The sequence below is a fragment of the Magallana gigas genome, chromosome 8 (genome assembly GCF_963853765.1).
Source record: "Magallana gigas chromosome 8, xbMagGiga1.1, whole genome shotgun sequence".
Classification (NCBI taxonomy): domain Eukaryota; kingdom Metazoa; phylum Mollusca; class Bivalvia; order Ostreida; family Ostreidae; genus Magallana; species Magallana gigas.
In genome coordinates this window covers 2,127,847-2,140,227 of record NC_088860.1, presented here as the reverse complement: position 1 = coordinate 2,140,227, position 12,381 = coordinate 2,127,847, and the positions used below count along the sequence as shown (strand labels likewise).

The 12,381-nt window shown below is 32.4% G+C and overlaps 2 protein-coding genes across 2 annotated transcripts; both read right to left on the bottom strand.

Annotated features, from left to right (window-relative positions):
- Nucleotides 1-551: 551 nt before the first annotated feature.
- LOC136269718 (uncharacterized) lies at nucleotides 552-2,920 on the bottom strand. Its single transcript, XM_066070131.1, has 2 exons — nucleotides 2,486-2,920; nucleotides 552-1,684 (listed from the first exon to the last, which is right to left on the bottom strand). The coding sequence occupies exons 1-2, from the start codon at nucleotides 2,854-2,856 to the stop codon at nucleotides 790-792; spliced, it is 1,266 nt and encodes a 421-aa protein (XP_065926203.1). The 5' UTR covers nucleotides 2,857-2,920; the 3' UTR covers nucleotides 552-789.
- A 5,963-nt stretch (nucleotides 2,921-8,883) lies between these two features.
- LOC136270635 (uncharacterized) lies at nucleotides 8,884-9,426 on the bottom strand. The gene has a single exon (XM_066068929.1). The coding sequence runs from the start codon at nucleotides 9,424-9,426 to the stop codon at nucleotides 8,884-8,886; it is 543 nt and encodes a 180-aa protein (XP_065925001.1).
- Between the last annotated feature and the right edge of the window lie 2,955 nt (nucleotides 9,427-12,381).

Genomic DNA, 12,381 nt, shown 5'->3' with positions numbered 1-12,381 from the left:
TTTACATCCTTAACGAAAACAACTTTATAAAGTTCGTTCTTTGTCAAAGCGTCGCTCTTTATTTCCCATTCGAAAAAAGATAAGAAAAATATCAATAAATGACCTATTTTGAATGAATTCTAAAAAAGCATAACTTCTGACGTCATAATACTGCCAGTGGGTGCAAATGAATCAAATAATTAGGTGAAAAATATATTTTGTATTAACTCTTCTAAAAATAACACAACAATTTCATGCACATGCAACCCTTTAAAAAATGGCGAATTATGGGTGCCAAATTTTACCTATATCATGTATAGTTCTTTGACTATGTTTTTTCTAGGTTGTTTCAAACACATCTTTATTTTTTTATTTTCCAATTTTATTCAATTTAAATCAGGAAAAATAATAACTTATTAGTTGATTTGTCTTGTACAGATATTTATATCGTTTTGAAAATTCAGGTCTAAAACAAATGTTTGATCATAAATTTTAAAATGATATTTCTTGTTGCATAACAAATATTATAATAAAGCAAAAGAGATGCAGAAAAAAAAAAAAAAAAAAAAAAAAAAGAACCACACACAAAAACAAAAACAAAACAGAACAATGAGCTAATCCCTTTAAACTTTAGATAAAACGCTGAATCATTTCTTCAACCAGAAATGGAATGGTGTAATAAATGTCTGTTGTGGCAAGCAAACAACTATTTGACATCAAGGATGTCTACATGTACCTTAGAGAATTTAGGATATTTTTCATAAAATATTTTATCACTCTACTATTCAAAACGACAATACAATTCAAATGTCACCTGTCGTAAAATTGCAGATCTTGCAAATCGGGTATATTTTGTATCAAAGTCTCGCAACCTTTGTTCATCGGAAAACAAATTATTCGTTCACCCACATATGGTATTGTTGTTTTAGCCTGCACCATAGCAACGACATTTAACGAATCTTTTTCTGGTGACAGTGAATGTCGAAATACTAGTGATCCCGAATCGCCTTTTTCTGCAAATGGTTTGGAATTCCATCCAGCAATATAAATTACGGTACTTGGTGAAACAAATTTCTTATCATGTATTGTAGTTTCAACTTTTTTGACAGTACCGGTTGTAAGCCCAGTTGTTGCTCCTCTTTTGTGAACAATATCGCCCACTTTGAGATCTTGGAGAGAAACTTTGGCTGGAGATGGATGTCCAAAATCATCAATGAGAAGTTTTTCACATTTTTCATAAATAATAGAGCGAGTCACTTCGTTGATTAAAACAACTGTAATGTCATCATGTAGTTTCTCCATATTATTGTTTGGTTGCGGCATTTCTTTCCCAAGCTCCACTACTTCGTTGTCTATCAAAGTATAGCAAGTGTCTACATGTTTCAATGCATGTCGGCATGTCACTGCGACCATGCGATTGTTATTGCTTGTGAACATAAGACTTCCCGTTGTTGCGTAGCATTTATTTGCGTGAAAAGCGGCTACGCCTTCATTTACATATACAAATTTGGCTCCGTGTAAAGGTTCTCCTGTTTTACTTAGCTCTGATACCGAAAGGTGGTCTTGAACATTGATAACTAAATGTAGGTTTTCAAAACCTGCCTCTAAGAGGCCAGCTTCAAGCCACTCTTTAACACCCTTATCATTTGCTACAACGTTTAGTATATTGCCATTAATTTCGTAGTAGAGAAGACTTTCACTAAACCTTCAATGAAAAAAAAAATCATTTCACGACACATACAATAAATTATAATTAAAGAACTTAAACTGACATTGTTTAGAAATAAATGTCTGTCAAAATTACATTCTTATTTTCTTGAAAAAAGTAACAGTAGCCATACAATATCAATGAAATAAATCTATCAGAAAAGATACAAAGACTGATCTAGTCATACATCTTTGAAATTATTTTAAGCTGCAATCTGTAGCTCCGGGTCTGAAAAAAAGAAATCAAAATTCGGATGAACGACCAGAAAAGTTACAGTTGCGTGCGTGTTAAACAGTACGACGCCTAAAATATTGCGCTAGCTTTGTGTCTATTCATTTTACTTTCGAACACATTCAATACAAATATTTGAATTTAAAAAGGAAATGTACTGTGTACTACTGATATCGTGGAGACTCTGGATTATATTTTCAAGGTGAATTTAACGTATTTCTTTTTCAGAGAGGTCGGTCAGCGTTTTAAAGAGAAGGTCTAAGGCAAGTAAAGTGACGACATCAGAAGTTAATATCCTGAAGAATTAAATGGTAGTATGTTTTCCCACATTTAAGAAAGTAAGGTTTATCAGTCTAGAACTAGCGCATTTTGTTCGCCATAAATTGCAACTGTTTAACCCGTACGGAACTGTAGCTCCCAGGTCGTCCATTCCTTTTTTCAGACCGTAAGCTACATACCTATAGCTTTGGTAAATAATGTTGTATGTCTTACAATTTGGTACTGTTACAAAGATGAGCAATTAACTCGCGTGCGCCTATAAAATATAAATTATGCTTTACAGCAGACCTGTTTAGTATTCTGTTGATTTCAAGGTGATCCGATTCATTATCTTCGTCGTTCTCGGTCAAATTTTCAGGGTATCGTTCTGCCTGTTTTAGTCGCCTAAGAATTGCATTCACTTCACAGAGACTTGATCCAGTGTTTTCCGTAGGAGGTGAGTATCTAATTAGTTTTTCTTGAATTTGTTTGAGATACTTTGATAACCTTTTTTCAAGAATGCAGGTTAGTTTGCTGATCATTTCTGAACGAGTTTCAATGACAAATTCAACTTCTTCAATACAATGTTTGTCCACTTCTTTGATAAGTTTCGTTCTAAGTGGCTCATTATTGAAATTGTCGAGTTTTGTCACAAACAAAATGATTCCAGATTTTAACATAAAGTGTGGTCTAAGCTACAAGTAAACATGTTAAATGAATAATATTCAACGGTTTTGAAATGGCATTGGATAGTAAATGTAGCATGTGGATTTATTGCTTAAAGCAATATGAGCTGAATTTTTTAGAATTTTATTTTGGTTCAAAAACCTGTTAGAATGATAAGTCTGCATGTAACTTAAACTTGTATGCTAAATAAGATCATTACTTTTTGTCAGAAGAAAGATTTCTCTTCTAAGGAATATATAGCAAATCAATTTTTGTACAGTATGACATTAATTCAATTCAATTCAATTAAGGCTTCTTAATGGGTTTTTTTTAGTGGGTAATTTTTGCAGAAAATAACATTTTCGTAAAAAAAAAATCGGCATGAAAATTGCTGCTCATATTGCTTTAAGGAGACTGGTTGGTCAACTTGACCATCGCATTCACCTTACAATTTATTTAAGATACGAATATTTTAGTTCAACTATGATTTGTATATAATAAGGGTTAATACTATATTTGTATATTAAGCTCTTACTAAAAAACGAGATCAATGAAGCCTTAACATGGCTGGCCACAACAATCTAGACCACTTAGTTACCAGAACAAATATCAAGAGAAATCTAAACGAAGAAATGCTCCCTTTCGTACAAAAATACTATAAAAAAATTCTAATTGATCACATTCGTGTTATGAAATATTAAAAAGTATAAATGTTATCTTTCTCATGTTTTTGTTGTCGTAAACAATTGTAATACTAATTGCCGATGTACCAGCAAATGCTAAATTTTCTTGTCTTATCTATTTCGCCGCGTCTTTTGATGAAAGTTATTGTTTAAGTCCGTATTTGTAATACCGATACCTTTGATATATTTTTTTTCAAAATGAACGACACAAAGTTAAATGTGTTACGTTTTGGCTATTTATATGAATTTACAAAAAAAATTTGAGTTTGTTTTAAAAGAACAAAGTAAAACCACCATATTGTTTAGCAGCTAATGATTACAAATTGTATAACCTTATATAAATATCTTGGCCATCGGGTTTTTAATAATGGTTTAAAAACCAAAGATTCTAATTTCAATATTACTTTGTAATCTCTACATTGGATTAAGCCATAATTGTCCTTTTATCAAAACTTCACTTAAGAATCTTTTTTACAAAGTTTACTTGGAACTGGTTTTGAAGCTTAAAATTGTCCTCAACGTCTAACTGGTCAAAGGTTCATACACAGTCAGACGACAAAATGTGATAAAAAGCACTTTGTCTTTCCATTTGAAAAATTTGAAAATGAAAAAGAAGGATAGTTACCTTCTTTATTTCTTGATGTATTCGTTCTACGTCACCAGTGAAAAAATAAACCATCAGAACATCTGTATAAAATTTTGCGTCTTTGAGATTAAGAATATATTTGTGTCGGATAAAATTGATTTCATGTATTTAACATTCTTATAATAGCAATTAGAAATTAAAGAAAATTTAAATATTTATTAATCAATAGAGTTAATAAAAATGTTTATAAAATGCATCAGTGCAGATTTATTTATTTATTTTTTTATTAACCTTTTGGGGACTGAGTAACTCGGACGTTTTCAAGCAGTGCATCTCCAAACACTTGCATTTTACTTTCTTCATTAAATTCCCCTCCGATGATGACAGAACAGTCTCCAAAAACAGAGTTCTGGAATACTGGATTAGGTGGTAAACCTTCATTAAACATATGAAGTAGAGATCGGTGGTATTTGTAGCGCGGTAGGTAGGTAACATCAGACAAACCTTGAAAGAATAAATTTGATAATATACCACAAATATACAGACAAAACGTAAACTTGCATGATCCATAACCAAGCATCTTCTAAATTTCATGTTGTTTGCATGCTACCTAGAAACACGTTATCCTTTCTCTCCTCTTCCATAAATTCAGTTTCCTGTTGAAATAAGAAATAATGTACAGACTGCGTGCTAGGCATTAAACTTTTAAAATTGAATTTTATATTTCAATTATTCAGAAAAATACAGATTAATCAAAATGACACCTACACTAATCCTCTTTTTCTTCCTTTGCAGTTCCTTTTTTTTGTAAGAACCAGTCTTCAAATTAATGAAAATACATATTAAACAGGTGTTGCTAACAATGCCAATAGATATAATGCTTCTAATTGTATTGAACAGAATGATAGTTTTTTTTAAAAGATATTGATTACACATTCGCAATTATGCTAAAATTCCTTTTTGAAGTTATCTTTCAATTTAAAAAAGATTGTTTAACAGTCGGGCCAAATTAAAATACTTTTTTGTTTGGAATTGCCTCATGCCTTAGTGAAATACCCCGGCTGGTTTTGTATTGTATTGTTTATTGGCTAAATTCAAATGAATTATAAGCTGTTGAAACATATGTACATAATTACAAATATATAATGCTACACTCTATCCAATCAAAATCAAACAGTTCGCTATTGACGTTAAACAATATTCTAAAAAAATATTATTCATACATGTACATTCATAGGAGGAGAGACCCTATAAATCAATAAATCAAATGATTATAATAATGATAATAATGATAATAATAGTAATATTAATAATAATAGTGATAGTAATAATACATCAGTTGGATGTACTAGTTATCCGACATCCCGTTTTTTACCTGCCTCACGCAGAAACATTGCGAGATGGCACAATTGTTTGCGATTATGAATGGCAAGGAGTTGAACTAACTTAAACATTGAAGGACGAGACCAGTAATATTTTTTTAAATACAATACCCGTAGACTTTTATAAAATGGACAGATAAGTATGAAATGGAATTCATCCTCGACTTCACCTAAATTACAATATTTACAGATACGCATCGATCTGACAGTTCCATTATAACGGCCTTGCTCTACCAAAAGCATATGCGATGACAGTCTATATTTTGTTAAAAGGACAACAAGGTTTTCCGGAATATTTTTACTCAAATAAAATTGTAACGAAAAAGTGTCAGGCAGATACTTGTACAATAAACATTTAGAGGATGACTCGAAAAATGCGTCTCTTTCCTAAATAAAAAAATCAGACAACCTCTGCTTTACAATTTTTAAGAAAACATTAGTGTTAGTCACATTTTGTGAAAGCCAGACTTCATGCATACCCAGAGATACTAATAATTCTCTGACATTAAAACACCATGTATTTGGTATCAACTGTGAGACCATTTCCTCATATACATTGCGTAATATACAATTTTCTGTTTTAATCAATTTCAACCAATACTTAATGATACGCAATTTACGTATAATACTCATAGGTAGACGACCTAACTCTGAATAAACCATAAAGTTTGACGTACATTTTTTAACTTTCAAAATTCTTTTACAAAAATTTGTGTGAACTCGTTCTATTTCATCACCAGAATGAAAACCCCATATCTCGGAGCCATAGTTAAGAACGCTAGATACATAGGTGTCAAAAATGCCTAATTTAGTCTCAATATTTAAATAAGTTTCATTACATAGTTTTAGAATACCAAACATACATTTCCTACCCTGCATTGCAATTGTTTTCTGTGTAACATTAAAATTCCCATTAAAATTCAAATTGATTCCTAAATAATTGAAACAATTAACAACCTCAACATGCTTTTGGTCATAGGTCCAAAAATCATTTTTACACATTCTACCCGCATGTCGAAAAACAACTATTTTAGTTTTATCTGTGTTCACACCAATATTCCAATCATTACTAAATTGATACAATTGATTCAACATACCCTGTAGACTCTCCCTTGAATTAGCTATTAACACAGTATCATCAGCATACATTAAAAGAAAAAGCGAAAGGTCTCTGAAGTCAACAGGTTCACAACAACTTCGAATAAGATCCATTTCAAAATCATTAATATATAATGAAAAAAGAAAAGGCGACAAAGCCTCTCCTTGCATAAGTCCAGTTGTTGACGAAAAATAATTTGACAGTTCAGACTTATATCTGACACATGATTTTAACTCACAATAAATATGCTTAATAATACTTAACAACTTTCCCGTGACTCCATTTGTAGCAAGTTTGTATAATAACTTGTTTCTATTCACACTATCAAACGCTTTTCTGTAATCAACAAAACAACAATATAATTTCTTTTTCTTTTTCAAATATAAAGATACTAAACTAGTAAGTGCAAAAATGGCATCTGTGGTACTATGACCTGGCTTAAACCCAAACTGCGCATCGCTTATGATACCATTGTCGTCAGACCAGCGAAGTGATCTATAGTTCAACACTGTGGTAAATATTTTTGCCAGATTACTAACAAGAGTTATTCCCCTGTAATTGTTAACATCATTGGTGTTACCTTTTTTAAGAAGTGGAATTATTACACCTATAGACCAGCTCCTTGGGAAAGTACCTGCATCCAAAATTTTATTAAAAAGTCTAACTAAAACTGGTAAAAAAAACTCTTTAAATTTAACAAAATATTCATTTAACAGGTGATCTGTTCCGGCAGCTTTACCACATTTTAATTTTTTTAATACTGAAAGTAATTCCTCCTCATCTATGGCTTTATCTAATTCACTAAAAACAGTATCAGTACTCCTCTGCTCAAAAAATGGACTTTCAATGTCTACAATATTTTCATCTACATTACAAACACTCTTAAAATATTGATAAAAAGCATCTAAATCTAAAGAGCTTTTAATTGTTTTTCTTTTCTTGAAAATCTTGTAAAACTGTTTTGGATTGTGCTTTCTTAAATAGTTGAGTTTATTACCTTCGTGTCTGACAAACCTATTTCTAGTTCTAAGTACATGCTTTTTGTAGACACGTTTGTTTTCACATAAAGTGATACGATTTTGAACAGACCTTTCCCAATTAAAAATACGTAAGGAGCTTTTATAAACTTTACGGAGTTCTTTACACTTGTCATCGAACCATGGCTTATTACTACTGGAAGACTTAATGTCAATAGACGAACCACCTAAAAAGTTGGATACACTACAAAAAGGCATAAAAACACTGTTTAATATACTAGTGAAATTATTTACAACCTGATCTATACTAAGGATCCCACAGTCCATTTTTTCAAAAAGACTGTAAAAATCAGACACTTTACTGTGTAAGATAGATTTTATGGACTCAAAAGCTTCCTCATTCCATCTGTACACACTGCCTGCCGTTACATTACTACAGAAAATGTTATGATTGTCATAGCGTTGGTAGTTTTTAACATTATGAATACACACTTCAACTGGAGCGTGGTCTGACCATTCATTAAAATCTTTAACAGTAAAACTCTCGATGGCATCAAAATCATCCTTACCAACTAAAACAAAATCTATGACACTCGAACCTAAATGGTTAAAAAATGTATATTTGCCCCGCGTGTCCCCGGAAACCCTGCCATTACATATTCTAAGACCAGAGGCTCGACATAATTCGAGTAATTTACGACCAAAATTATTGACATGTTTGTCTTCCGATCTACGTGAACAAGTATAATCCTTATCATATGACAAAAATGCAGGCATGTTATTTAACAAATTTTTAGCCAAAATATCATATTCAACATAATCTTTTGATTCACCCACACGACTATTAAAATCTCCAGCTAATATGATAACACCCATATCACTGTACTTCGCAATATCGCATAATAGAGTGTCAAAAAGGTCAATATCATAAGTAGTATAGAATACACTGTTTTCATGTGCAATGTAAACAAAACAAATATAAACGTCATTTTTATATATACCTGACAATTTTACCCATACCATACTGTCACCAACATATTTACAAACTGAAAAGTGAGCTAGTAGTTCGTCTCTTACCAGAATTACCATTCCACCCCCTTTGCCTCTGGTACGTGGGTACATAAAGGACGCATAACCTTGAGTAAGATGAGACAGGTCTAAAGTAGACTCACTGTTTACCCAACACTCTGATAAAAATACAATGTCATACGAAGAAAGAAGTTTACAAAACTCATGTTCACCTAACTTCTTTTCCAGACCTCTGTTCACGTTCCATTACACGATTCGGAGCGGTGGTCTATCCTCAGCGTCCCCCTAGCTCTGGGTGGGTGTCGGCGCGTCAGTACTACCTTGCGCGATTAACTGGTCCTCGCCTTCCATGGGTTGATCTTCAGGTGTACCCTTGTCCATATTGCCGATCGGTGGCGCAGGCACAACGTGACTTCCAAAATACGTTGGATCCTCTGTAGGCTCTGTCTCGGGGTCGTAACGCTGACCGTTGACGTAAAGCGTATCTCGAACCATCTTCACATTGTCGCCACGGCTCCTATGATACCGCATCGCGGGGTATAGCTCCCTCCGACGCCTCTCAATAGAGGTGGGATACTGTTCTCGGATTCCGTAGCCCGTATTGCGCAACCTGTGCGACCTACTCCTGACAGCGATTAAGTCTTTTTGGTAGAGAAATCGGGCAACAATCGGTCTATCTTGACCGCGGACGTATCTGCCAAACCGGTGGACGTTTCCGAATTGAATATGCTCGTCGATGCCTAGCTCATAATACAGAAAGGCGCGAAGCTTATCTTCCGTATCCTCATCCTTGGTCTCCCCTCCGATGCCAGTAAAAATGAGGTTCATCTTCATTGAACGACACTGTAAATCGGTAATCGATGCTTCGAGAGCTCTATAAATTTGTATTTGCAAAAAATACTTATTTTTATTTTTTTTTGGTCAAACAATGTTAACATATAAAATCTATCGTCAAAATAATTATTTTTATAAAGATTGACTTTAATCTCATAAAATTCAATAACATATATCAACAAATATCATCTTCGTTGTATTTCTAGATAGAGATCAAAATTCCAAAGATAAATCCTACAAAACAATTGGTGTCAGTGATGAAAGTCAAATTCTTGTTATATGGTTGTGTTTTTAACAACTCCTTGGGGGTGTTTTTACTAGAAAAAGTACAAATCGTGTTATCATATCATCATATTTACATCAAAAGCAGCTTCTTTCGAAACTGAATCCTTATTGAAAAAGTTGCACAATATACAAAATTCAGGTCCAAAGTTGAACATCAACTTTCTTTTCGTTCCATAAATAAGAATTATTATTGCTGTTTAATCAGAATACATCTGATAAATAGTTCTATAATTTGCAATAAGCTGATTAACTACAATAAAACAAATAGGAGCCAAAAGTAGTACATATTTTTTGTAATTATATTGATTTGTAGTTTAAACGACAAATATCAAAGGATAAAAGTTTAACTGATAAACAGCTCGATTTGTTTGAACTCTTCCTGTGTGGACCGGAAGTGACCGAAGATAATATAAAACCGGTTAAACGCATCTTCAATCGAATGTCTATCATCAATGAAAGTTTCGTGTTTTTGATCACTTATAGTTTCTGAGATGTCCTGGGTACAAACTGTGTTTTAAAAAAGGTACCTGAGATAATTGAGAAATCTCACCGGAAGTAGAACTTTTTGGCTGATATAACATTGCATAGATAACCTATGTATAGATTTATACTTATATGTTTATTCTATGGAAAAGGAATTTAATGCGTAAAATAATAATTTTTGAAGTGCTTCCGGTGACGACCGGAAGTTACGACGATCAAAACAAAATAGTTTAAACACATCTACATACACAGGTCTATCATCCCACTAAGTTTAGATGTTCAAGTCTTTACCATTTTTAAGATCTCGGATGACAAGCTTTTCGTCGCTGGACAGGAAACAGAGGAACGGAAGTGAATTTAGAACAACTTTAATTAAAAACCTTGTTGCTATAGAAACAAAAAGGTCTTCCGTTCCTCGTGTATTAATCTGTACACAAAGTCCATTTCTCTTTTAAACAGAAAATGGACATAATATAAACTGTAAAGGAATTCCGATGACATAAACAAAACAAAAAGACAAAATTTCAATTTTTTAGTATTTTCTGGGCCGACCAGAAGTTATGTCGGATCATACAAAACATAGTAAACATATATTCATACATTGTTTTGTCTTTCCTCAAAGTTTGGATGTTCACATTTTTTGTTATAATATATCGTTGAGAAAAGGTTTTCTCGGCACCGGAAATCAACAAACGGAAGTGATTTAAGAAATTGAAAGTGGACATTTTAGAACATTTACCCACGGTACATTACAGTTCATCAAATTGAGTAAAATGTAAAAAAAATAAATCTAAATCAAAAATTATCTAATGCTCCAATGCTTCGAGTGAGAACCAGAAGTGACTTAAAGGAGCCTAAAGAATATACAATCTTTACGCCACCTTTTAGTTACCTTTAAGGATTACGTTTACTCAGGGGCGAAAAAAAATCCACTAATAGGAACGAAAAACTACTTATTCTACATTGTTGCCCCACTATTGTGGTGGTATTTTTCACTTTCAAATAACTAGGTCAATGACCTAGTTTTTTTTCTAGTGACCTCTGAATGTTTTTTTAAAAAATTGTCAATTTGTCAAAATTGTCCACCATTTTCAAGGTTTTCTTTATTTTGTAATTATTTGAAATAATAAAACAATTTGTGGGTTGGGAAATGATAAAATACGAATAGCTTAACTAATTTTATATTTAACTGAATCGTTTCAAGCTCATATTTTAAGTTTAATTTAGTCCGAATTTCCTCTATCAATTTCCAAAATTGTACCCATTTTTGATCGAGTTTTACAAAAAACTGACTAATAGGAGCTCCAAACCATTGGTTGCCTAAAACTGTTTTTGTTGTCTGTATTATGTTGACATTAACATTATATAAGGTCAATGATCATTTTGAGATATTTTATCTTGAGTCGATTTTATGTATTTTAAAGATTAATTTAATCGCGTGCCAGCTAGTGATATAAATTTATAGACGAGTAAATACAACCATAAAATATGTAAAATGATATGAAAAAACATATAGAAACTTAACTTTTGCAATTGCATTGCAACAGAAAGTTTCTAAGAGAAAAAAAAGAAAATAAAAAAATTAGTCCGAATTTTCTCTGTTTTAATATTAATCTGCCTTTGTCAGAGCATATCTTCCTCAAATAAATAAATCATGGATATCAATATCGATATTTGCTAATAACGTTGTTATTTTGTGTTTTTAAAACAACTTTGTACTTCAGATATTGAACTTTGTAAAAATATTTTTTGAAATCTCAAAACCTGAGTAAACGTAATCCTTAAGTTAGAGCGTATAGTTCCTTAATGTCCAGTCTTTTTAAAACCACTCTTAAGCCACTTTTAAGTATCTTTAAGTGATATTTACGCCCTTTTTAAGTTATACCTGCGCCGTCTCTTGCTGCCTTTCAGTCAACTTTGTTCAATCTATCAGTGAACAGTGAACATGTTATATACATTAATTTAAAATTAAACGCAAGAACATTTTTGTAAGGTTGGCGATCCAAGTGATGATTAAGTTTGGGGGGGGGGGGGAGAGGTTGCTTTTGGCAGTTCTAATAGTCAACACATATCAATCGGAAAGAGGTGTCTACACCCCAGTTACGCTTGTGTAATCGCTTGGTCACTCAATTGAACTCAGATCGCCGTTATAAGAGTTTCCAATCATTTGTTTTTGTCGTT